Source organism: Sinohyriopsis cumingii, chromosome 2, assembly GCF_028554795.1.
Source record: "Sinohyriopsis cumingii isolate HCF-2022 chromosome 2, ASM2855479v2, whole genome shotgun sequence".
NCBI lineage: Eukaryota > Metazoa > Mollusca > Bivalvia > Unionida > Unionidae > Sinohyriopsis > Sinohyriopsis cumingii.
In genome coordinates, this window is record NC_142962.1 from 65,295,923 (window position 1) to 65,323,547 (window position 27,625).

At 35.3% G+C, this 27,625-nt stretch overlaps 1 protein-coding gene across 1 annotated transcript in view; it reads left to right on the forward strand.

Moving 5' to 3' along the window:
• Positions 1–15,387: 15,387 nt before the first annotated feature.
• LOC149805064 (ATP-binding cassette sub-family B member 10, mitochondrial-like) overlaps positions 15,388–27,625 on the forward strand; it is a 71,308-nt gene continuing 59,070 nt past the window's right edge. The window contains exons 1-2 of the mRNA XM_089946963.1: positions 15,388–15,976; positions 25,466–25,675. Of these exons, the coding sequence (XP_089803089.1) occupies positions 15,691–15,976; positions 25,466–25,675 (496 nt within the window). The 5' untranslated portion in view covers positions 15,388–15,690. The remainder of the gene's footprint in view (positions 15,977–25,465; positions 25,676–27,625) is intronic.

Below are 27,625 nucleotides of genomic sequence, written 5' to 3' on the forward strand. Positions count from 1 at the left end.
CTCTCTGCTGTTCAACGAAACTTGAAAACATGTCCATTTCTTTTGAGAGAATTTGAATTTATTAGAGAAAGGACATCAGGGTAAGTAAAGTCTGACAAAAACATTATAACTTTACTTTGTAGGCAAGCGTCGTTATTGGTTGCCAGTTGTGTGATATTTCTGAAAATTTGACTTTCGTTGTAATGTTAGTTGACATCAAAACATGCTACACAGCTCCTTTAGTTAGGCGGTAAGACCCATCATCCCCCAGAACAAAAATATCGGATGATGTGTCTTACGTTGTAGGACTACTTGTGTTATTATTTTTAAATTTAATTTCAATATGAACAAAATAAAATAAAAAAGATGCTTGGACTATAAACAGCAGGGGAGGCGAACAGACCTTTTTGTAGAAGCGTCCAAAATACGAAATAAACCTTCCTAAAAAAAATGATTATTAACCTCTAAAATCAAAATAACTAAATACACTGAGGGTTCTCTTCGAAAGTTCCTTCAAGAATTTCCCTCTTGGGGGTTGGTCCACGCTATTTCTCCGACCGTAAACTCGTCAATAGCGAGTATATTACAAAAACGAACCAACTTGAGGTCGCACCTCCCCTACTGCTGTAAATTTATCCAAATATTTAATCAATACCCACATGATATCTTGTTCTAGGATTATGTAAATTTATTGTTATAAATCCGTGTGGAGTATCTTACGCTCGTGAAAAAAGTTTCTGAATTTATTTATATCCATGTCACCACCACACCAAGTTTGATGAATATTTCGCAACGTATCCGTATCGACTCCATTAAACACAAAAAAAATATTACACTTGTCTCTGATTACTTTTGGCATTTGTGTGTATCGTTGAGTAACATAGATCACATCAGTATTTTTATGTCTACTTCGAGAAAAAATTCTAGCTGGATTTGATTGTTTGTCCAGCATCACATCATCGAATACAACTAAATTATTAATAAATCCGTCTAAATCATCTACGGACGGTGCTTCATTAATATCGGTTATAAACTCGATAACATCATCATTCAACAATCTTGCGTTTTCATTAAAATCTTTAAGTACATCACAACATCGTTGATCATCTACAGACGGGTATACCAAATACAACTTATCCCATTTTAACCATCTCATTATAAGATTACACAACAACTGTGTCTTTCCGCTTCCAGATGGCCCTATTATTATCTTTCTGATTGAATTCGGTAACGCGGGATGATGCTTGACTGGTTCTCGTTTTCTTGTCGCGGAAAAATCAATTATATCCATGTCATATGTAAAATAATTATGGATTCATATTGTGTGAACAACAAGTGATCTATCAACGGTTACAACAAAAAATAACAGTTCAGCTGTTACGGGTAAGTGTGAACGATGCGGTACGAAAAAAAATTTAAATTTATTCGCTCGCAATCAAAGTCTAATAATATTATTTATAAAAAAAAAGACAGGAGGTGATATTGCAGCAAAATTATGAAAATTACCAGGGATTCCGTGGGCTAAATACTCAGGAGGATAACATCTTCCAGGATATAATTAATGTGGTCCTGGAACCCGACTTGATATCAGACTTGACAACCAAGACCAACCAAAACCAGGTGAGTATCCAATAAACGCTATTGACAAGGCGTTTCATACTCATGATGTAGCTTATAAAAGTAAAGATCTACAGCATAGGCACATAGCAGATGTAAAATTAATTCATGCGCTAAATTCAATTACAAATAAATCCTTCAAGGAATCATTGGCTAATTGGTTAATAAGATCCACGATGAAAGGTAAATTAGCGCTAGGGGCTGGTAATATATAAATGGAGTCGATTTATTATTCTCCAAGAGGATACTGGAAAGGTAAAGCAGCAATTAGTAAACTCGTTGATGCAGCATCAGTTACACGTTCTACTGCTAAAAAATGGTTATCCAAGCAAGCGATATGGCAAATTTACCTACCACCACCGAAACGAATTCAGTACTCGTATTTCGATGTTAGTGTTTCTAATGAAGTTCATCAGGCTGATATATTATTTCTGCCACATGAAACCGTTAATATCCAAAGACGTCAAATACATACAAGTACGCGCTAACTGTAGTTGATGTTGCAAGTAGATATAAAGATGCAGAACCATTATCAACTAAAACATCATCTGAAGTTGCTTCTGCATTTAAACGAATTTATCAACGAAGTGGTCTGCGATGGCCACAACTATTATAGGTTGATCCTGGCAAAGAATTTCTTGGTCCAGTATCATCGTTGATGAACCGACATGATGTCAAAATACGACGTGGACATGCTGCAATTCATCGTGATCAGGCAATTTTTGAACGATTTAATGGAACACTCGCTGAGCGGTTATTTGGAAATCAATACGCGAAGGAATTCATTCATGATAAAAGATCTCGTGAATGGGTTGCAATATTACCAAATGTGATAACTGCGTTAAATAATGAGATTACTCGAACAACCAACATGAAACCAGTTAATGCAATTACAAAAGCGAATATACCAATACAACGACGTGATTTTTCAACACAGCCAGTATTAGGTAATATCACTGAAAGATATTTATATGAACCCGTTTAACTTGAAAGTAGTAAAAAAAGAGCGACTGATCCTATTTGGAGTATTATGACGCACAAGATATATACCATAACAAGATCTACCGGTAGACCTGCAATCTACAGACTGGATTCAACTGCTCCTCAACGTGGATTTACACGTGAACAATTACAAGTAATTCCTGAAGATACGCAATTACCACCGCAATCACTTAACTAGCAGCCCTACTACGAGTACACTCAAGACAGGTCAACATCACATTTTCACGTATATGGCCAAGACGATTATCTTTTCTATCTACGGTAAATTGTCTTGGATTATTATTCGAATACTTCCATAACATTATACAATTGCAACTTGCACAATGATTATTCTGCCGTTGTTTCAGCGCGTTAATAAATTCAACGTCGAGATCAAAGTCGCGTTTATCTTTTTTTGTCACTTTGTTTATAACCAGCTAATTTTTTTCTTATCATATCATTGTCAATATCATCATTGATCACTGACGAGTCCATGACGATTCTCCGCAGTTGAGATATTTTTCTAACTCGAGATACTGCAAGATAAACTAAGTTTGACCATTCGATACGATCATCAACGATGCAAACAACTGTATCAGTAATAGTTAATCCTTGAGATGAGTGAATCGTCATCGCGTATCCTAGCGTCCACGGGGATTTATCAGCCTGCAATGTATCTTCAACAACATTGACATCAACTGCGACAATATCATTAAGAACGAGATTTTGTTTCTTCCTTGACTCTCCTGGTATATCAACGTCAATATTCTGCCGCCGTGTATCTGCTGATCGATAACATAACGGAACTGGCAACGTTGGAAACTTTTCTTTATGTAACTGAAACAACCGCTGCTGAAGTGTATCACGAACTATCTTTCTACTTGCAACTATCAACTCATTTGTTCTCCACGTTTGCAGAAAGTCGTTCATAGATTTTTCTGAAATTATTTTACGCATAATTTCACATTGAATTTTATTCGGCTGTTGTCTGATTAATTTTTTTAGCTCACTTAATTCTGCATCAAGTGCTCTATGATCATCATTTATTTCTTCGTAATAATCAACGAAATTTCTCAGCCAATCATGTGGAGATGGTCCAACTACAGGTGGTGTTTGACCATGATCGCCGCACATTATCACAGCAGTATTTCTTGTTAATAACCAATCAAGAAATGTTTTTAATGTTTCTGATGATACTGTACATATTTCATCCCAGATTATAATCCTTGGAATGTATTTTTCTCCCATCCTCGAAGAAGTCCATGCGTCACCCTTCCATCGGAAGTAGCTTTGATAAGTATACGATTGTACTCCTCGTTGTTTCATTTCTCGCGCGAGTCTTTGTGTAGGTGTTAGCACGATCATATCTGAGTTCTGAAATAATTCGATTGCTCGAGTGGTTTTACCAGAACCATCAGGTCCGTTTAGATAAACCGTATTATTTCTGGTTATTGGATCGTACACCGATGGTGACGACGATAGCTTTAACGAGTGATATTTTTTACAATAAATATCTTTAACTTCAACATCAGCGGATTCGGAATAATTAAATACATTTTCTTTTTTTATTCTCCACGAACCCCATGATGCACAAGTATCGATATTTAATTTTTCCAACAATCCTGAATATTTTTACTGATATGAAACGAATCCATAGCAACTCTGACAGCAAACTCAGAAACCTTATTTATCATCGATAATAGATTTATCGAAACTTACACTAACATTGAAGATCTTAAATGGGTATATTGAGGTGACTCACCTTCCATGTAGCTCACAATTGTACCTAGTTTAGTTCTATTTGACAAGAAAACTATTTCTCGACTTATAAACGTATTTCTTTTCGTTGTATCAGCGATTATAAAAGGTAACTCAGCATCGTCGATAATCAATCGTGTACAATGTCGTTTATGATCATATGATCCTCCTTGGGTGAACTTGCCAATTATTTTCTACCAAGATCTTTTGCGATTAATTCTTGTAATCGGTTTTATCAGGATTTTTATCATCAGAATATTCCTTTTGTTGTGGTAACCAAACTTCGGTTTCTTTCAGATATGATATAATTGCTTCACTTACAATCACCGATATTAACATTGCACAATCAACCATATATCTTAATAGTACTATTGGTGCCCACATTGTTTCTGAAAAATGCCCACCGAACCAAACATAACAAATCGTATGGAGATCTTTAGCAACTCGAATGACTCGATACAAGCGAATCCAGTTAAGTCAAAATCCGGTAATGGTCCATTTATCGATGCTCGCGTCATTTCGTGTGTGGATGACCGAATCTCTTGAAGTATACAGAACAATCTCCGTATCCGAAAAACCTTCCCGGATAACATGCAACCATATCAACCGAAATAACATCTTTATGATCGTATTTAGTATTCCATAGTCCTCCGTGTCCGTATTCGACACAACTCGATATTATATCATCAAGAAAATCAAATCTAGTTGGTTTCCACGAATTTTTCTTTCTAGCAAAATGAGCCGCAACTGATGGAACAGTAAAACAGTTGCTCAATAGTTCGTCAGTATCATCAGTATATCACAGCGCAAAATTTTTCATTTTTGTGTGAAGAAGATCTCTTCGATAAATAACACCATTAGGTCGTACAAACTGATCAAATTTATTTTTTTCTTCCATACAAATATTTCCATCTGCTTCGTCGTTCTCAGAACTCTGAAATAACCATACTGACACAGGATCGTTTTTACTTATTTCGTTAATAAAATCAAACATGCCTCCCCCATAAAATTTAACAGTTCGATTTCGTGGAAGCACTGTTACTGCGCTAGTCCACGCGTGCTCGTTATGATCAATAATTTCAATCGACGTTCCTTTTGATTTATATTTTGATTCATACAAAATCTCTCCTGTTATCGTGGCTACGTTTACTGGGAATTTTAATTTTTTTCCTAACTCAGCGACATCTTTGATAGACGCCCCGCTATCTTTAACCATTTCTCCCCACTCGTTTATTATTTTACGTCTTTTATCCGTTAGACCGTTTCCACGAGTCGAAACGGTAAAATGTTCTATTACTCATTCGGCTACACGGTTTATTTTTGAAAATTTCATCGGTTTCAGATTATCAACGCTGGATATTTCATTTATCGGATAGATTCGATAAATAACTGCTGTTACAGGATATGCTCGCTCATAATACTGTTTGTCAATACCAGTTAATAGACCTGGTTTGGAATTTTTACTCAGTATGGCAATTTTTTCACCATGACGTACAGGATCATATTTGTCACGGATAATCCAATTATCTGTTTCTGTTAGCACGACAAATTTTATTCTGAAAAGATATTTTCGATTATCAAGGAGGTAGTTAATAATAGTTGTTGCTCGTTCGTCATTCATCGTAGCGTCGATGACACTTTCGGTGTTGCGCATAATCTTGAACGTTGACCAGACATGAGATGCACCATCTGTGTGAAATTCCTTCTTGGCGTCGTGAATTTTATTAATCAAACTTTTATTTTTTGGATCAACCAGATCTCGCATCGGTAGGTCAGGAAATATCCTGTCGAAATTAAATTTATCAGTTTTCCAAGGTTTGATTCTGGATAATTCATCAAATTCGTTCATATTATATTTGAAGCAAATATTTAAATTAAAATATTATATATACAATGTCTCGATGTCTCGATGTAAATGGCTGATGATCGGTTCACTAGTTCATTGTAATAAACCTTGTAAAATGGAATTCTGCGGACAACACTTGCAAAGCGTTCGTGGTGGAAGTTTAGGACCAATACCGTGTTTGCGATGTGGTGTTGGAGTGCGAGGTAAAACACAGTTGTGCGCACGTAGTGGTGAAAAAAGATACAGAGAACTTAAAAGATATTATGATAAAAAAATAATGTCGTGGATGGAGTTATAAAATCCTTAGAGGACTATCTAAATAAGTTCTCAGACAAATTATGATTTATACAAACAATATTATCATAAAATGGAGCAAATGGAGTTTGTGAAGCATCCTATCATTAAGAATTATGAAGCAAATCGTGATGGTTGAAAATACCAGTTGGTGTTGTTAGTAATGCTGGTTATTTAATGTTCAACGTTGGGAAGAAAATGTATCACAATCACAGGTTTGTATTCGAATGTTTCTTTGGGATGATCAAAGATGGCCTTTTGATCAATCATATTGACGGAAATAAACTTAATAATAATTTATCTAACCTGCAAGCTATCACACAAAGTGAGAACTCTGCATGAGGAAGGACTGGGGAAATTCAAAAAGATTCCTAAAGCGATTAAATCTTTCAATACAGAGACCAGCGAAGAAATGATATTTCAATCAATGTATGCAGCTGGCAAATATTTCGGTATTAACCCCGCGGTGGTACGATATGTTGCAGAAAATATAACCAAATCGACTTTTTCATATCGGTTTGGAATTCGTTCTCTTATATTCCTCTGGTGCTAGATTGCGATAACTCTGTCGCGATTGTGTAACAATAAATTATTTTCAAATATCAATGATAAAGATAACTATCATCTTTGCTCGAATTATATTTTTTTAATTTTTTATTATTATTTTACTGAAGAAATATTTCAGATTGTTAAAAATTTATTTTAAAGATATATATATATATATATATATATATATATATATATATATATATATATATATATATATATATATATATATATATATATATATACTGTATAATGAATCATGAAAATATCAATGATATTATTGTTGCTATTAAAAAATTAAAAAAAGGACAGTATAAATATATCCGATGAACTAAATCCTGAAACAGTTATTTCTGATTTTGAAACATTACAAGAAGCTAAGCACGAAGGAAGATATATTTTGCCATCTGAATACAGATTTATAAAGAAAATTCAGGCGGCGATGTTTCAGCCGCTAGCTGCGGTAGAAGAAACGCGGATGAAAGAGTTTGTTTCGTTGTCTTGTGCAATTGAAAAAATTAGGTCGGAATTATCTCACGAATATGAAACAAAAAAATAATTAATACTTGTGTGAGGCAACTAAGAAAAATGATGTCTGATGATGAAGCAATCGAAATTGTGTAATATTTTATTATTATTCTGAAATATTTTATTATTCTGAAATACTTGTAATTTTTCTTCGATAATCCTATGTTTTTAGTCAAATTTGTCATTTGTTCGGCTATTTTAGTCAAATTTATCATTTTTTCGGTTATTTTAGTCGATTCAACAAATCACAGTTTTTCGTTGCATCAAACCTCAAGCGATTCTCTAATTGATTTATGATAAATCGTTAAAAACTAGTAAAATTAGCTCATAAAACGAGGGTTTTCATGCGATTTTTGTTAATTTTTCTGGTGATTTTCGAAAAAAAGGGTTTTTATCGATAAATCGATAAATCAATTAGAGAATCGCGTGATGTTTGACCCGAATAATTTAGGACATTTGATGAATTTTCCTTGACAAAATCGCCTAAAATAGCTGAAATAAATGACACATTTGACTAAAAACATAAGATTATCGAAGAAAGTATTAAAATTATTTCAGAATAATTATTTTTCTTGAATCATATTCACGATTCAAAATCGTAGATTAACAGTTTCACGATTTCACAATTAAATTAATATTTATCGTTGCACTTCTCATATCCAATAAGTGGCCTAATTGGTCTGTTAGTTTGAAATTTATTCTTGATAATAGACGATTATGACATAGTAGATAGACCGGATTGATCGGCTCTTGCACGATCAAAAATCCAGGTGGTTCTTTTGGTGTAAATGAATAAAGAATAAATCCCTGCTGGGCTTGATTTGATATTGTTGTGTCCGTGCTGTAGCTGTTATCGACGATATCACACACAAGATTGACCGCGACCACTGGGGTTATATTTACGATTTCCGGAGATACACGTCGTCCTTGCCCCACTGGATCATTATTGTGCCGGAGAATAGTTGCCGGTGGTAGTGTTTCTTTGTACTGTGCAAGTATTTTAGAGAAGTTTTCATTGATTACATCATTGACTGATTTCTTAATTCGGGTGCGTCATACCCGGGAAATTTATAATTTGGCAGCGACGCTTCTGTTATTTTGTATTCAGTTAAAAATTGCTGCTTTCTATTTATATCGTCTGACTTTTCAATAATTATTGCCTGAATTAATCGCTGGTTAATATATTCGATGTCGGATACGAGCTGATTTAGTATTTCAATGTGTTTGATGATTTCGCCGCGTAAAGTTATATCAAAAAGATGTTCTTGGAAACTCTGCCGTAGTCGATATAGTTGTGTTTTATGTTTTTGATTAATTTCTTCAAAGTATTCAATAATATCACTTAGTTTAATACTTGTACCTTTTTTCATTTCTCCTCCTTCTATGGGAATTAGTTCGTAAGTAAAAGACCACTGAATATTGTCCTTGCTGATAAAGAAAAATCTACTACCCAACGTTGCATTTTTATAGCAAGTAAATATTGTTTGTATGACGGGGCAACATCGTGGTATGATTGCTTGTCCGTGACATAATCAGACTTTTCGGGTTCAGGTGGTATCGGTGGTACCTCCTGAGCAATTTCAGGCCATCCTAACACCGTTTGATCGAACTCTGATATATATCTACGGCGTAGTCGGGAGATTTTATCTCGATCGCGGAAGACAGCGTTGGTTCATGAGCTGTTATTTCTATTTTGGATTCTTTTCCTGTGATATTTTTTATTCGACGTTGTAATTCCTCATTGATTTCTTCGATTTGATAAGACCCGGTTGGTATTCCAACAACGTTCCAGTCGGGTGTACCATCTTGTTTATTTTTATTTGCAAACACAAACGAATTATTTGCTGGTAATCCGCCAAATGATTTTGATCTGAGATTGGGCCAACTGTGATATACTCGCAACTGTCCTAACGCGATCTCGTTTACCGGAATCGCAGTTGGAAAATTAATACTGAATTCAGGTTTGGTTGAGCTCACAGTTATCATTGTGGTTCGTGCAGGAGTTGTATTTGCGGCTATCTGCTGCAGTAGCTCTGTCATTGTTATTTACTTTATTTTCCTTTAAAACGTGTATTTGTTTGTATATCTCAACCATTGACGCAAATTTGGAATCTGATATTGTTGTATCCTTGAGGCTTGATGATATCAGCGACGATAATTTCGAATACACGTTCGTGGCTGTGTTTAAGTGCGTGACATAATCGTTGAGTTTTGTGTTCATGCCTGTTGATATTTTTTTCGAGATTATATTAAAAACACCTGCAAATACCGCTGATGAAGAGACGCATATTGTTACTGCGATTGTAGTTGTTACTGGTGTCAGCGCTGATAATACTACTCCGGTCGATACAGCTAACGCGGATACTGAGTATACTGCAACGTCAAGAACAACTGTTCGTCGCCGGTATTTTTTAACTTTTGGTGTGTATTTGTCGATGATGGTTTTTAACTCTGACTGCCATTCACGTACTTGATCGTATCTGTAATGTTGTGTTACAACATCATGCTGGACATCTGTTGACTCTGTTTTTGTTAATGCCATTTATTATTTTACGCAGTAAACAATTGAGCTGTTTCAGCTACAAATCCCAAACACCACAAGTAAGATGCCGCGGTTAATTTATTATCAGCTGCTTCCGGAATAAATATTTCTTCGGTTCCTTTATTTAATATGATAGTCACAACCCCGGAAAACTTGTCGGTGGAATGTCGCCATAGATAAGTTGTAAATATCTCGAATTTTGCAGCACTGAACACAGACAGCCTGTACACGCCAGTGACTGTTGCGGTATATTTGATAGTTTTATTTTGCTCTGACCATGTTGCAAATCCAGATGATACTGTGTATACGATGTTGGTAATATGCCCGGGAGTTACTTCGGGTGGGATTTTAATCAGACTAACTTTGTTGACGATCTCATGAATCCCACTTACGATATCTTGCTGTGTTAGTTTGATCGTGTAAATGTTGGTTTTGATATCAGAGAGTTTTGCGTCAACGGTCAACGGATTACCAAAGAATTCCTCTGCGGTTTCACTAACTTTTCTAAAATTTCTGCGAAGATTTGCAAACGCGTTTACGTGAACGTCATACTCGGTCCGCAACGTGGATAGTTTACCGTTAACGGTACTGTAGTTAACATCTACGTATTTTTTTGTTGCTGCGTCTTCGTCAGATGTTGGATCTCTCAAAACTACTATCTTATTCCCGTTCATGCTGAGTTCTCCCGTCATTGTGTCGCCTGTGTTTCTCAAACGATTATCAACACTTCTTGCAATTTCATCTTTGATGTCGGCAATTGACATACTTGAATCTCTGATTTTTCCGCTGTCAGTGAACACAGGAATATTACCCGGAGTAGCTCCAATAACCCTACGAATTATTTCATACTATCTGATGTCACTGGTTTTTAGTTTTCCATATAGGTCCTGAAAAATAACAACCTCATCTGAGTCTATCCCGGAGAGGGTTAAAAGATTACCGAGTTCATCTTTGGTAGCATATTTTGATAAATCCACATCGTCGCGTTTTTTACCTTGACTCGTGCTGAGAGATCTTACGTAAATATCAACCATTATTCTTTAGGGATTTATTTAATTTATCCGTGGTATACTCGTGCATGACATTGTGAGGTGGTTTGGTTGATTTTGATAACATGTCAAGTACATTAATTACTTCACGGCCACATATTGGTGGATCGGTTAATGTTTGTGTTGGTAGCGTTGAATACCAAACTAGAATTTGTACTCTGTGTACGTATTTTAGAAATTCAACTGGCGGTACTAACCCATACGAATCGAAATAAACAATTCCACGTGGATTTATCGCGTATGCAACCCAGTGAGTTCCTGTACCATCGCTGTTATCGAGATTAATAATTCCAGTTTCTGGATTATTCGGTTCACGCGGTAACTGATCTCTCATAAAAACACATCTGAAATTTTTTATATTTAATTGTTTAGCAGCATCGAGCAAATCAAAATCTGACATCGGTGCAAGACGCGCTGCGTCTGTTAACGGCGTTTGGGGTACCATGAGGGTGGAGTTCCTGGAAGTCTTAGACCCTTTCCGTAGCACGAAGGCGGAGTTCCTGGAAGCCTTAGACCCGCTTCCTTTTTTATACCCTTTTCCAGTTGCTTTCTTTAATGCCATTCCAGCAGCAGTTCCAACAGCACCTAACGCAGTTGCTTTTGCTACAGCTGGAGCAGCAGCAGCTATTAACGCTAGTATTGCTGCAAGAAGTGGGAAAATACCACCTGTTTTAACCATATCTTTAATAGCACTTGGAGCGAAATCAAGTTGAACTCCAGTTTTTGATTTAAGTGCTTTATTGAAATGTTTTAGTTGGGTTTTAGTCAACGATAACTTGTTTGGACCACCATTAGCAATGTGATCTTGCTTTAGTGTTATTTTTGTCCCATATGCGCTCTCGTTTTTCGATTGTAATTTTTTCGCCTGACCGGGAGTCAGAGTGACATTAACGTGACTATACAACATTTTTATAATAAACGCTTTTGGTCTAATTATCTACATGTTTTCCACTGGGGCATCAATGACTCTCATTCGCCCACCAAAACCTTCAAGTAACATTGCTTTATCGCTGAAGATAACTGCGATTGCTCTGTAATTAGCTGTAGGCCCCTTTTCCAAATTAGCTCTGAAGTGTATATCAACGACAGATTGTCTAGCTAAATCAAGATGATCTGGTGAAAAGTAATAGATTGGATAACGTGTTTTGCAATCTAATTGTGATATTTGTAAGCCAGTATCTATATTTAGATCACGCCATAGACATTTAATCAAACGATGATATACACGTGCAACATAATTATTAGTAAAATTTAACAGTATATTCTCAGATGGCTCTTGATGTCCGTTTATTTTTAGGAAACTCTAGTGACACCAAGTTGGTCAAATATCATATGACTCCGTGTTTGTGAGTTTAATCGTGCAGTATCTTGAAGAGCAACAAAGATATGTCGTGGTGCAGAAACTCCCTGCTGCGATGCTATATGCCAAGTAAATCCAAGATTAGAATTACTTTGAACACTATCTGTGGTTACTGTAAGCCATGATAACAACGATTTACCACCTTGATAAAAAAAGAAAGTAATCGCTGTTGTTCAGCAAATGCTGGAGTCATTACCGGCATTCACAACGAAAGTTTTTTCAGCACTACCTTACCAGCGTCACCCATGGGTCGCCATAAAGCATCATTATCATCAAGTTTTCTAGAAAGCACAACTGTGTGTTTTGCTCCAAAAATTACTTTTCTAACATCTCTGCAAAATCCAAATATATGCGACAGCGGAATTGCACAAGAAAAATTTCTATTATTACCACTCAACATAAATTTACGTGTTGCAAATCCTAAATTAAATTCTGCATTATCACCAAGAACCACCGCCTGTACATCAGGGTCAGCGTTATTGGCATTATTTCTTGGTCGTCTTATATTGTATTGATCATTGTTAGGAAAATCAGAAGTGTCTTTAGCAAACATCATTGATGGACCAGCTGATCTTGTATAATCATCGGAATATCTTGCCAAACCTATTATTGTTGTAGAAACGTCAACATTATTTTCAACTGATTCAATTTTTTTCCGTCAATCATATATGTAGCACTTTCAAACAAGGCCATAATTCCATTATTAACAAAACCGACTTTAACACCATCTCCGTATGCTGTATCATCTGTTCTTATAATTTCACCTTCTACTTCAATAAATGCTTCAGCGGGTAAGAAATATCTACTTGTATCTTGAACCTGTAATTCAATTCGTCCTCGCTGATTTGGATCTCGTGCGTCATAAGAATCATACTGAAAATCACATACTGATTCATTTTTAAGAACCGGTTCGTCTATGTCAAACGCTGAGTTAGATGTACGTTTAAACATTAAATTATAATTTGTTATCGTCTAAAACGAAGACCACTTCCTGATATCAGACTTGTATTTATTTGTTCAGCCCCCTGATTCATCAGCGCTGCTAGTTTTTGATTTGCGGCTTGATTTATTACTGACAATCGCAGGCATCACTTCAGGGCTTGGTAATTTGACCGGTGGTGGCGGTCTGTGTATTAATCGTGCTAGTCTGTCCTTGATTGCCAAGAAAGCTTTCCTGGCAACGTTACCAATAGCAGCAGGAGCTTTATCGCGAATAATATCCATTGCTTTCATAGATAATTGTTTTGTAATTGGTATTACTTTTGGAGATATCCTCGTGAATAAACCCTGAACAACACCGAATCCATTTCCGTAATCGCGAATTCACCACCCTTACTATGATTGGTCTACGATGAGAATTGTGTACGATCATTTTTATTTAAATATCATTTATCTAATCGCCGTAACAACTGGTCACTGTAATCATCAACGAGTTCATCGATAAGTTCTCGGTAAACGCCGATATCCATGATACCACCTTGGAATAATCGCCGACAAATATCAGCTGCTTCATTAATTATTTCTGGTGAGTTATTTCCAGCTCGTTTTCCTCCTGTGAGAACTCCTAATCGTGACACATCATTGAGGATATTATCAGGACAAACAAAATTATTTCCCAAACCACTACCAGTAGCACCAGGTGTATCATGAAATTCTTCTTCTGGAGATTGTGGTCGAGTAGTTTGTTGCTGTGGAGGAGGTTGCTGTGTTTGCAAAGGTGGAGGAAGTTGATATAAAGGTTTCTGTTGTTGTGAAAGTTGTTGTTTTTCTGTTGCGGTGAGGAAGGTTGTTGTTTTTGTTGCTGTGGTAAAGAAAGTTGTACTTGTGATTTTTGTAATCGGTCAAAATAGCTATCTACTGCGTCAGAAAAATCCATATATCTAGGATCACTGGTATTAGCTTGATCAACTCCATGGTGTATACGAAAAACCCATTTATACCATTTATCACGAGTCATGGGATCTTTGGCATACTCGGTTTTTAATTTTTTTTCTCGTTGTTTAAAAGATCTCACGGCAAACTCAGCTAAATCATTTAAGTTTTTAAATTCCTTTATGTATTTAATACCAATTTCGGTAAATGTATCATTTATGTCAACCCTATCCCTGGGTTGTACTGTTTCTGTTTCTGGTACACGATCTTTTATATCACCTATTTCAGTACGAATTTTGCCAATATCTTCAAGTATTTTTTCGCCGACGGGTGGAGGTTGAGCAGCAGCTATATCAGTTGAAAAGTCGCTTAAAATATTTTTTGTTTTCTTGGTTCTCTCTGCTATTTTTCCAGTTTGTTCGGCAGTTCGTTTTACTGGCGCAAGTAGACCTTCAGTAGCTGTTGTAACTCTTTCAGTAATTTTTGTGACGGGTTTAAATAATTGTTCTGTACCTTCTGTGACTTCAACGTGTGCTTGCTGTCTCGCTTGTAGGTTTTCTCTAAAAGAATCTCTCACCGGGATAAATTTTTTAATTGCTTCTAGTCGCTCTCGGGCTGACCGGGCAGTATAAGATTCTGGAATAACCATTATTATTGATATAACATTTTTTAATTAATAGCAACAGGGGAGGTACGACCTCAAGTTGGTTCGTTTTTGTAATATACTCGCCATCGACAAGTTTTCAGTTGGAGAAATAACGTGGACTAACCCCCAAGAGGAAAATTCTTTAAGGAACTTTCGAAGAGAATCCTCAGTGTATTTAGTTATTTTGATTTTTAAGGATATTAATCATTTTTTTAGGAAGGTTTATTTCGTATTTTGGACGCTTCTACAAAAAGGTCTGTTCGCCTCCCCTGCTGCTATAATAGTGTGTACCGGTCTTTTCGTGGCTTCGGACATTGCCCGCTCATGTAAAGTCTGTGACATGATATAAGTATTACAATATGGCAGCTTCCATGCGTGAGCATAGCGTAAGACGGTGGAGTCCTTGAAAATGAATCATATGGAACTCCTAAAATGATAAATTAATACTCAGCTGTTTTGATGTATATTGACACATAGTTTGAAATGAGGGACACTCATCCGTTTTTGATACATATTATGAAATAAGAGACACTCGTGAACAAGATTTCTTTTTTAGGACTCGAAGAGTGGCACCCGCTGTACTTGAACAGGGCAAACCAGGTTTCAAAGTCAGTGCGTCCAGTGTCAAGTGAAATAGAGCTTAACTTGCAAAAACATTAATAATCTGAGAAAATGATTGCATCGAAGCAAGTAATTCTTAGAAATTATAGTAACATACTGAGAAAATCTGCTTCCATATGTATCAGGAGCTTTCATGGCTTTAAGACCGGGGATCGAACTGGCATGCGATTAAATGTTTCAAACAGAACATTTTTAATCACTCGTATATTGAAATCAAGTTCTAAAACATCAACAACAAATGCATCTGAAAGTGGGCAAATTTCCAAAGCCATTCCAAAAAGATCAGAAGTTCGCAGACTATTTTCATTGGCAGAATCAGAAAAATGGAGATTAACAGGTAAATTTATAGTAGAGGGTCTACACCATGGAACCAGTTTGTCCATGATTGTTATTTACAAAATGAGGTTTCAGGAATAGATGACATAGCTTTATGTGTGTTTTTCAAAACAAAAGAGGGTTAACAAAAGGGTACAGACACTCAGTGATTGCGCTGGGCTTTGCTAATTTTGCAAATTGTGATTTTCTTTTCTTATTGGCTACAAAATATACTATCTGGTGATTTTTTGGTGACCACATTTTTGGCCGTTAAAATTTTTATATACAGGCTGGGTTTGGAGTGGAGAAATTCAAAGGAACCATGACAGGAAGAGGCAAACTTGGATATAAAATTGCACTGGAATCTGTTGCTACATAAGCAAATCCTTTGTTCATATTGACAAACCACCCTAACACATCATTGTTATATATTAAACCGCTTTTGCTCATGTCTGGCCTTAGTACTGTATGTCGTAATATAACCAAAATATTCGTGCTAACTGACTAGCTACAATCAACCACCTCTGAAGGCAACTACAATCAACAAGAAGATGGCAATGTGTTTTTTTTTTTTTTTTTGAAAAATGTACCAGAAAAAAACAGATTTGCTGAAATTTAAAAGAAAACTGATTACCATTGAATCACTGATTGTTTTGTATATATACTAAGCAAATGGGAAACAAATTCTATCTTGACGTTCTACAATTATATGATGTTGTCGCAGCAATAACAAATGGACATTTGTTTGGTCCTTCAAAAAAAGCCTTTAGTGGCACCTTCAACACATGTACCTTCCTCAAAGTAAGCTGAAGACCTTTGATCAAAGGAAGCCAGCAACAAACTAAAATAAAAGCATTTTTTCATTTTTCATCAAGATTGGAACATATTTATTGTGCCGTGAAAGCTTCCTGTTTGCAACAAAAAAAGTTCATGCTTATGATCCCCACCAATGGTGGTGTAAAACCCAAACTATTGTTCCAATATTTTGAAACAATAGATAGCTGGCTCTCAAATCAAATGAAGGTGGGACATCTCACAAGAATGTTTGCTAAACCTTTTAATTTGTTCACATGTTTTCATTTCCCTATTAATAGTCTCATCCCTTTGGTAGCTTCAGCATCATGGTAGTTGTCTCTGGCTGACCAAAATCAAGGTCAATTTAAGTACAGGTACAGGGTCAAGCTAGACTTGAATAGTTAAGTGACTTCTTTTTTTGGACAGAACAGGGAGAAATGAGAGCTCATTAGGGAGAATTGAACATGAAGCAAGATATATATATCTTATTGTCAAGTCGAAAATTAGCCATGTTCTTTTGGTCGTATAACTCTAAAAGAGAATAGAAACTACATTGTAACAAATTTTAACTGAGTAACCAGATTATATTACTGTAATTGCAAGTTAGTAAAAATGCTTAATCAACTACCCTTAATCAATTTTTTAAAATTTTCTTTATTTTTTTCATATATTTTCTCAATAACAGCACTTTCACAGATGTCTAAACACGTTTGAAACAAACCCTTTACCATGTACATGAGGGCTAATGCACACGTATGTTCAACTCATACTGTTCTTCCTCATTTCTTTGTTGCGGGTAAAACATTACCGTAACTATTCATACATAACACACTAAAATGCATAAAATTACAGACATGGCTCTTTTATAGTCAGTATATGAACTAAACCCTTCTTTCCAGCTGAATCAACACAGATGCGAGTGCGTCTATTTTCAGAAGGAGGGGTTTTCGTAACGTGTAATCACTCACTTTGCTTCATTACAATGGCCCATTGATAGGATTGCAGATTTATGGTTTATTTATTTGTCTACATACTTGCAGTAATTTTAGGCATTGGTTAAACATTATATGCTTTGCTGCTTTTTTCTGTATTTTCACAAATACGAGTTAAGTCACAAAACAACTTGGACCTTACAACACTTCTCCGTTCTTAAGAATTCCACAATACAGCATTGTCCCATATGTTTCTGACCTACATAATTGCATTTTAAAGTTAAATATTAAATAACATAATACCTAGACTTTGCTTTCTATGAATTGTATATTTTTCTGAATACATTTGCCCCATGATTTATGAAAACAGACAATCTAGTTAACTGGTGCTTCCCAGACATAGCGATGTCTGCCATTATTTACCTGTTACTGGTTCACTTACAGTTTCAGATTAATTGTATGATAAAGTAGTGTACAAGAGGCAGTTAAAATATCCAGATTACAAATTCTGATCTTGAAACGCAATTGCTATTTACATACTGTTGTTAAAGCTTTTAAAACAAGTTTTTGTATGTTTAACAGGGATGGTCCTGGCTTTTAAAAAGCTGTCGCCAAAAAAATCGCCAACCTCAATATTTTGTCGCCAATTTTCAAAAAGTGTCGCCAAGAAATGTAGTGTACATTTTTCCAAGTGTTAATTTAGTCTATTAATGTAACAGGCAATGAAAATTACAAAAGATGGATTAGTTAATACTTTAATTACAACAAGCATTAACAAAATGTTACAAAGTGTTACATGAAGATCCGTCGCGATTTTAGGGCTGCCCACTTGTTGAATGCAGTTTCAAAGTCTAATTTTTCACATCTGTACATGCTGATTCTCATTAAATTCTCGAGAGATGAGATGCAGAGCTTATTTCTGATGTCAGTTTTTATGAGGTTCATCTTATTGAATCCACGTTCACAGTCCTCAGTGCTGACAGGTGACACCAGTAGTCTCTCAGCAGCCCCCCACCCCCATGGCTAGCTTCATAAAGCTTGTAGCGAATTGCTGCCTAAATCCCAAGAATGATCACTGAATGCTGTATAAATTTTCTCGACAAGAAAAATAGGATCTTCATTCCCATGAATGAAACTTACACGAGTCTACACCTGGCAATATTGGACCGTATATATAAGCATAAATTCACACCCAATTTAGGGATTCTTTCACTCCTGTATTTTGAGAAATAAATAATTATTATTAATTATGCAAAACTGTTCTTTTTTGCTATTTCTTGTTGCGGAGTTTAAGTCTCTGCAGCCGTAAATCAGGACTGATGGCAAAAGGAAAAGATCAATGAGCAAAATGCCGCACTGGCGACAGATGTAATTGTGATTTAGATTTTTTCCATTTGCTTTGTATTTATACACAGTAGTCGGTACTTCAAAGCTTATCAGTTTTCTATGAAGGTTCAGCAAAACTATTGTATTGGTATATGTATAAAAAAAACCCAGAAGGATTAGCCATACAATTAATTGTATCTGTTCTATTCGCGTCTTCAGAAGTCGGTCAGTTGTAGGTATAGTGCGGTAGCATGATTGACTGTATCGCAGCATACAGTACTCAGCCCAGATGTCAGCATAAGCAGATTATGATGTAACAATGCACTGTAAAGATGGGGTTGTCAATAAGAACAAAGGATCGTTTGTGTAACAGATTGATTCCAATGCATTGCTTAGTCAAGTTTGTGGCTTCCTTTCGTTCTGCCTTTTAATTTATCCAGTCCAAATCCATGATTGTATGTACAAATTAAATAACCAAAAAGTATGTTGCCAAAAAAATCGCCAGATGGGATATTTTTGTCGCCAATAAGGAAAAAAAATCGCAATTTGCGACATTGGCGAAGCCCAGGACGATCCCTGGTTTAATCATTGAGAGATAACGTGGAAATCGGGGGTGGGGTGATACTGCTAACTTACTTGGGAAAGGGTAAATGGTCAATCAGCTATTAAAACATGCCTGTGAATGTGCAGAAGTTTGTTTGTTGGCGTAATTTATATAAAAAAGCAATGCATAGCTACTGATGGCTTGATGAATACATTTAGCTATAGGGGGTTTCACGATTGTAACGGAGTTACTGATCGAAGCACCTAAAATTACCTCCCTTAGCTCCAATGCGCATGCCCACAAAAAATTTCCAGTTCTGGATAGTTCACCGTTCTACACTTGGTTAGCGAAATATAAAGTCAACAAAGGAAGGCATCTTAGCTGTACTACAGATCATAATGTTTAAACCAATGAATCACATATATGTCAAACATCTTTTGTTCATACTAGGGGAATAATTATACACATTAAATCAGATAATTAGATTCAATGTCCATACTTACATTATATCAGATAATTAAATAATATTTACTTTCCATACTTAAATTATATCAAATAATTAAGTTAAATACACTGTCCATACCTGATAATATAAATTCATTATCCATAATTTCAGATACATTTGTAGGAACATTTCACTCTGCTCTCCCATTTTAAACATTTCTTGCACATTTTTGGATATATAACTTAAACGAAAACAATCTCAACAATTTGCATTTTTCATATGTTGATATATCCTTCTTTCTCAGTTATTTTTGCAACGCTAATAGTTTGTTTATAACACGTGTTAAGAAAGTTAAAACACAAGTACGATAAGAAAATTATAACACAAATTCGATACGTCAGCTGATTTGTAATGCTGAATATTTTAAACCAGAATATTTTATATTTTTTAAAAAATGGAACACCGTATTTTAATGTATTCAGAGGAAATTAACAAAGCAATAATTACATTAGCTATCATAACAATAAAGGAGTGTAATTAATGCAGACGGAATATTTATTCATATTTGGGTGTAAATATCGTACACTATTCAGATTAAATAACATGCCCAATGACGTTTTTTTTTTTGTTTCATTTTCTTTTTGACTTTTGAAACATCAAATATCGGACGGTACATGCAATAACTTTCAGCTTGATTTTTCTTTGCTTATGCTGACACGTATTAACTCTCAAATTTGCTGGGGTCTTTAGACAACATTTCTGATTGCCACCAGCAAATTCATCTAGAACAGCCTTCTTAAAATTAGTTTAATTCTGTTTAACTTTCCTTGCACCAAATATGTAAGTTTTAAAGATCCAATTATTTCACAGATTCCGTCATATTACTTTGGTTTGCCTTTTAAATCAATATTGATCCACGTGACCGGATGTAAAATTGCAAACAGTATGATTTAAAAAGAGACTGCTTGTAAGAACATACTCTGCAGGTCAATAATAAATGGATACTCACAAATATTTATATTTGTTGTCTTTATCTATCAGTCACTCTTTCTAACGTAGCATCATTTTATACTTGTTTTTAACCAGAAGTATGTTTATGTAATATACGTATGCGAACACACATTCATTCGAGGATATACATACCCATGCACCAGATGAAAGAAGACAGACATGCAGATAGGTGAGAGCCACAAATGTCCTATACATGCATAGTGTGTCTAACATCGATATTTCTCCAAATTGTATACTCTAAAATTTCCAATCGTTCAAGGAAATGAAATTAAAATAATCATCAAGGAAACTTGTACGTGCGTCTGTCTGTTCAAGCGTGGTTGACATTTGTGCATTTTGAAAAAACGCAAGTTATTTCATGAAAAATATAATGAACATTAATAGAAAAGGCAAGGAAATAAATTTAAAATAATCATCAAGGAGACTCGTACATGCGCCTGTCTGTTCAAGCATGGTTGACATTTGTACATTTTGAAAAAAATCAAGTTATTTCATGAAAAATATAATGAACATTAATAGAAAAGCAACAGTCTAAATCAATAATGAAAAACCCTTAAGAAGTTAGAATTTTTTTCTCGTCGTTCAACCTCCATTAATTGCTATGTTTGAATCTGTACAATATAAACATAGTTTCTATATTCTTCAAGCGAGATAAATTGCAAGAACTTTTTACACAGCGATACACTTTTGCACAATCAAATAATGCAGACTAGAGCATAAGGTAGTAATGGTAAGATAAAGAAGATGTGAAATGGGCAGATAATATTTATTTGAAAGCTGGGAGCAGCGCAAATTAGTGAGACAAAAAATAAAAGACGTAAAAATAATTGATCAAATATTGATATTTCTTTTCAAGATAGTGAGATATTGATCCTGCTTGCATAATGTGAGCGGTCTGTCACATTTTCTTGATCTACATCTGCCATCTTAATTGATTGAACTATCCAGAAGTGAGTTGCACCGATAATCCCTCTGGTGTTTTCAAGGGGAGATACTAACCGTGAAACCCCCATAATACAACACTAGAACTAACCTGGCTACGGTGAGGGGGCATCTCAGAATACATGGTCAGTCAATGTACCTCTTAAAAAAAATAACAGAGTGAAGTCATTTTCGCTTTCCTAACAGAAGAAGGCAATATTAACATATTTTAGGCGACTTAGTTGCCCACTTTACCTGGTAGCATGACCCCTGAGGCACATGTAGCATATTAACAATTATACAGCCACAAGCTACTTGGATAATGAATATCAGTGTGAATTGTTTCTTTAACGTGTTTGCTGACAATGGGATACAGATCAAACAAGGACTACCATATATTTTATACATATGTGTGTGTTGTATTTTCTAATGGGATTTGACTGATAAAAATAATTGTCTAACATATGATCTAATACACGAATTCATGGCTTTTTCATATATGTATACATTATTTAACACATTGTGGAGTGTACTACACAAATGTAAGTTGTCAATATACAAGTGTATTTCAGACTAGTTGTCTTCATTAATCAGAATTGCCATTGTTTTTTTTTTCTGTGTAAATCCCAGTCACTGACATCAGCTCACCTAAAACAAATTCAGTTATATCCGAAATTTCAATTGTTTTCAGTCCCCTCCCCCCCCCCCCCCCATCTAAACATCCACTTATGTTGACAATATTACCTTGGTCCCGAGGGTGTTGAGATAAATGGATGGTACTGTATAATGAAAATGGGCGACAAAGAATAATAAAGAGAACTAATATGAATATCCAATTCAGCATGTTGAATATGTTACAGGTGGTGCTCTTATTTCAACAAACATAGTACACATAGGAATGATGTATGTCAGTATTTTGTCGCCTTCAAAAAATTAATGACACTTGATTGAATAGTATTATGACAACTGAAATAATCACTATTTCCATTTTATACATGGAGTAAAATCCACTTCAAAAAACATTGCCACTGTTAAAAGCTCAAAATATTTATTCAAGTGTTACTACCTAAAAAAGAGTTTGGTCAGTCTTTCCTTTTATCTTTTCTTTACCAAAGGATGGCTGATTTTTAATCAGAGACTCAAAAGCCATCATTGACCACATTTGATTCCCATTATTACTTATAATACCTCAACAAAATATCCTGCATTTGGCAGAAACTCTCCAGATTACAACAGTAAGATAATTAACAGTCTGTTATGTGCACATGCCAACCTTAATCCCGTTAATCGCCACCCATAATTGCACTAGTTGCAGCTACTTCCAGTAACCAGTAGACTGGTTCTGGATGTTTTCTGTAATGCATGAATAGAATGTGTAACAATACCTTTTTTTGATTAATGAAAAAAATCAGTTAATTTTCAAAAGTGGTAGATTTCAACTGTAAAATAGTATGTATGGTAGATGGCCTTTAAAACGTTATTTTGTCCTACCACCTGTTGAATCACATGTATGTTAAACCAGCTGAACACTAATTATAGGCAATCTGTTTCCCATTCATTGGTCACATGTTTCACTTTGTACACAAAGTTTACAGCTGTCAGTAGAAGTAGACAGTCTAAATAAGAGTACGGGGAATACATGGGGACAAATATTAATAATTTACTAGTCTTTCAACAACTTGAAAATAAATTTGTGCAGTTCATCAGCATGATTAAAGTTTTCAGATTAGATTTTTTTTTACAAGCCACTAGGTACTTCACATAGAATACAGGAGGAGCCAGATCTGAAATTAGAGGGGCCACAGGTGTCATGCTGTCAGATTTTTTAAGCACTGTTTATGTGAAATATTTTAGGACGTGGAAAAACACATCAATCGATATGATATGACTGTTTATTTCTTTTTATATTTAAAGTACAGCATTTTATACATTTGATCAAAATAATAGTCAAAAAAAATATAAGGCCCTTGCACATGAAATTAGAGTTCGTGATTTTTTTAAAGTCACTTTCCCTAGGCTTGTGTCTGAATTTATTTTCTCACTTGACCACTGTTTAAGTTGAAAATTCATTTGAGGTTCAAGGTCATTTGGTTACATTATAGTAGCATGGATTCAGCAAAAAAATAGATCAGTTACATGTGAAAAAGCTACAGGTATGATTGGTGCATATTTGTTTTCTTTCATTTCTCTGAAAGGGATTTGCCATTAGAGTCAATAATGAGGCATTTTCCAGGGATTTACTTTTGGAGTTAATATTGGTTATTTGTTGACCATCTTAAGTATTTTCCTATGAAGGAGATTTTAATATTATTATTGTCTTAAAATGAAACTTCGACTGGATTGAATGCTGACCAGTTTCTATTTTGTTATTGCCAGAAGCTTGCTCATCGATAGAAGCAACTGATGACCAGGATGCCATTGTAACTGTTCAGTATAAGATAGAGTTTTATATAGTGTTCCATATTACCATTGACTCATAGTCCTGGCACCAATGTCTTTGTCACAAGAATGATACATTTGACAAAATGTCATTTCTTTTGTCTGATGATAAATCCTATGTTTAAACACTTTATATTATATAACATAGAATGTATGCAACAAGAGTCTAATCATGCAAATGAAATCAAATCTGTTTTCTTATTTTGTGTGACATTTTTAGTTTTCATCTCTGATATTTGACCATGCAAACATCTTAAATTTGTAGATCCTGTCTGATTAAAAATTATATGTTGCAACATCATCCATTTATGCTAAATCCTATTTTGAGTGTATTTTCTACTAAGTTGATTGGATAAATATTGAAAAGTCATCAAAATTCTCTAAATATATTGAAAAGTCATCAGAATTGGGTAAATATTGCCTAATTGAGCTGAATGCTAGATAAAACATTTTTATCCCCTTGTGTCGTACGTGCTAGTGATCAGCAATAACAAGGAAACAATTGTTTACAGTTAAAGTCTTGTGAGTTTAATATTCCAAAAGCAAGCAGACCCAGTTATCTGATGCTACAAATGGGACAGGAAACGTACCGCAGATACCCAGTTATCTGATGCTACAAATGGGACAGGAAACGTACCGCAGAATGCCATAGCAAACAGTATGAAACATTGACAAGGATTGTGTATTGTAACACTCAGATTTTGACATCTTGTCTGATGATGATGATGATAGTAATAGTAATAATGATAGTAATTATTTTGAGATTGCAGAATCAGCAAAATGCAATTGTTACTCAGCAGAATCAGCAAAAATACAGTTGTTACTTAGAAGAATCTGTGAAATACAATTGTTATTCTCTCATATTTTGTCACATTTATAGTGGGGCCTGCAACTACAGTGAAGGGCCTACAATTTACAATTTGCTTTAGAGCCTTCTGGCCCACAACATCTTTTAAAGCCTAGTTTTGAAGCACTGGATGTATATTGCCAGGGGTATCACTTTCAAAGTTAATTAATCCATCTTAGAGGGTATTTACTGGTGCCAACAAAATGAAAAAAATAGCTGTAATTTTTATTGACCTGATTTCCTCTTTATAGGTGCTGTTTGTCTCTTGGTTGTATCCAGCTCAGTTACACTGGCAGTGCCATTCTGTATAGGCAAAGTGATAGACATTATATACACAACTTCCAAGGAGGGTCATGAAATAATGAAGGAGAAGCTGACCAAAATATCCACAGTTCTTCTAGGTGTCTTCCTTGTTGGTGCTATAGCAAATTTTGGGCGATTTTACCTCATGCAGATCTCAGGTAGTATCTCACTGTTTTGCAAAGTAAAAACATGTTATACAGATGTTCTTGTTTTTTGTTGTTGTTGGTTTTAACGCCATTTTTTCAGCACAAGATAGGCTTTACATGGCAGCCAGTATAAATGGTGGAGAAAGAACCTGGGAAAACCCCAGAAAGAGCCACTGACCCACGAGAAGCTACTGGCAAGCTTTCTCACATATCCACTTTGGCTGATTCCGAGACTCGAACCCACATAGACAGAGGTGAGATGGCAGCAATCCATAACAATAACCACTTTAGACCACTCGGCCACTCGGGGCCCCTTTTTTGTTATTGAAATACAGTTTAACTAATGACATTATAAGAGAAGTAGAAGAAGTGGCCTCATAGGACATGTAGCTTTTTAACATAGGTTTTAATTCCTTATTTATTTTGTAGGACCTTGCAAATGTAGCTGCTTAGGACAGGTGATTCCTTAACTGAGGTGAATTAAAAGATAGGATTGGTTGTAGGTATATTAATCACGGCATGGATTAAGGTCTAACATGAAAAATAAATAATTTTGGTGGCAAGTGACACAGTATGTAAACATCCAAGCTATCTTTTAGTTGGCAGAGCATTTCAATGATATTCCCACATGTGCAAAAGCTTTAATACACTTCACTGTCAACACGATGCTATTTAGTTTGTCGATGCAGTATTTAAAAAGTTATCTACTTTGACTCATTTTTTTAATTATAAACCCCAATTGTAGTGGTTGTAAGTGTTAAATTAGGCACTGGTTTTGATAACATGAAATGTTACAAGAGCTGACTTGGATGGTGTTTTGGAATACCTTTTTTTAGGTATGCATTCTGGAGAGTGACCAAAGAGAATGAGTTAGTATAAGTAATCAGAGGTCTTGCTAGGATTTTAAAGCTATAAGTCCAGGAGTCCCATTTTGGTAAATATAGGAGTTCCGCCAGCACAAGTTGCAATCTCCTCCCAAAAACCTATGGAAATTACAAGAACTATTGCTTGCCATTCAGTTTCATTTCTGCATTCTTTATAACACTGACATAGCTCCTGTTTGTCCATCAGAGTGAGACTGAATTTTAGGACTTATTCCAAACACTAAGCTAGGCATCACTCACTTTCTTACACTTAGCTACTGTCCCATCTGAACTATCAGTTCTAAGAACTTTAGCACTCTTCCAAACTCGTTACGATCTTCGTCATTTTGCAGTTTAACCCCAAAACACTTATCCAAATTTGCGAATATAATAATAATAATAATAATAATAATAATGAGGACTTTGTATAGCGCCTAATCTTTAGAAGCTCTAAGCGCTTTACAACATTAGACAACACCTGTAAGATACACAGATGGTCCTGGCTTTTAAAAAGCTGTCGCCAAAAAAATTGCCAACCTCAATATTTTGTCGCCAATTTTCAAAAAGTGTCACCAAAACAAGTAGTGTACATTTTTCCAAGTGTTAATTTAGTCTATTAATGTAACAGGCAATGAAAATTACAAAAGATGGGTTAGTTAATACTTGAATTACAACAAGCATTAACAAAATGTTACAAAGTGTTACATGAAGATCCATTGCGATTTTAGGGCTGCCCACTTGTTGAATGCAGTTTCAAAGTCTAATTTTTCCCATCTGTACATGCTGATTCTCATTAAATTCTCGAGAGATGAGATGCAGAGCTTATTTCTGAAGTCAGTTTTTATGAGGTTCATCTTACTGAATCCACGTTCACAGTCTACAGTGCTGACAGGTGACTCCAGTAGTCTCTCAGCAGCCCTCTCCCCTCCCCTTATGGCTAGCTTCACAAAGCTTGTAGTGAACTGATTCCTAAATCCCAAGAATGATCACTAAATGCTGTATAAATTTAAGCAAAATAGGATCTCCATTCCCACGAATGAAACTTACGAGTCAACACCTGGCAATATTGGACTGTATATATAAGCATAAATTCACACCC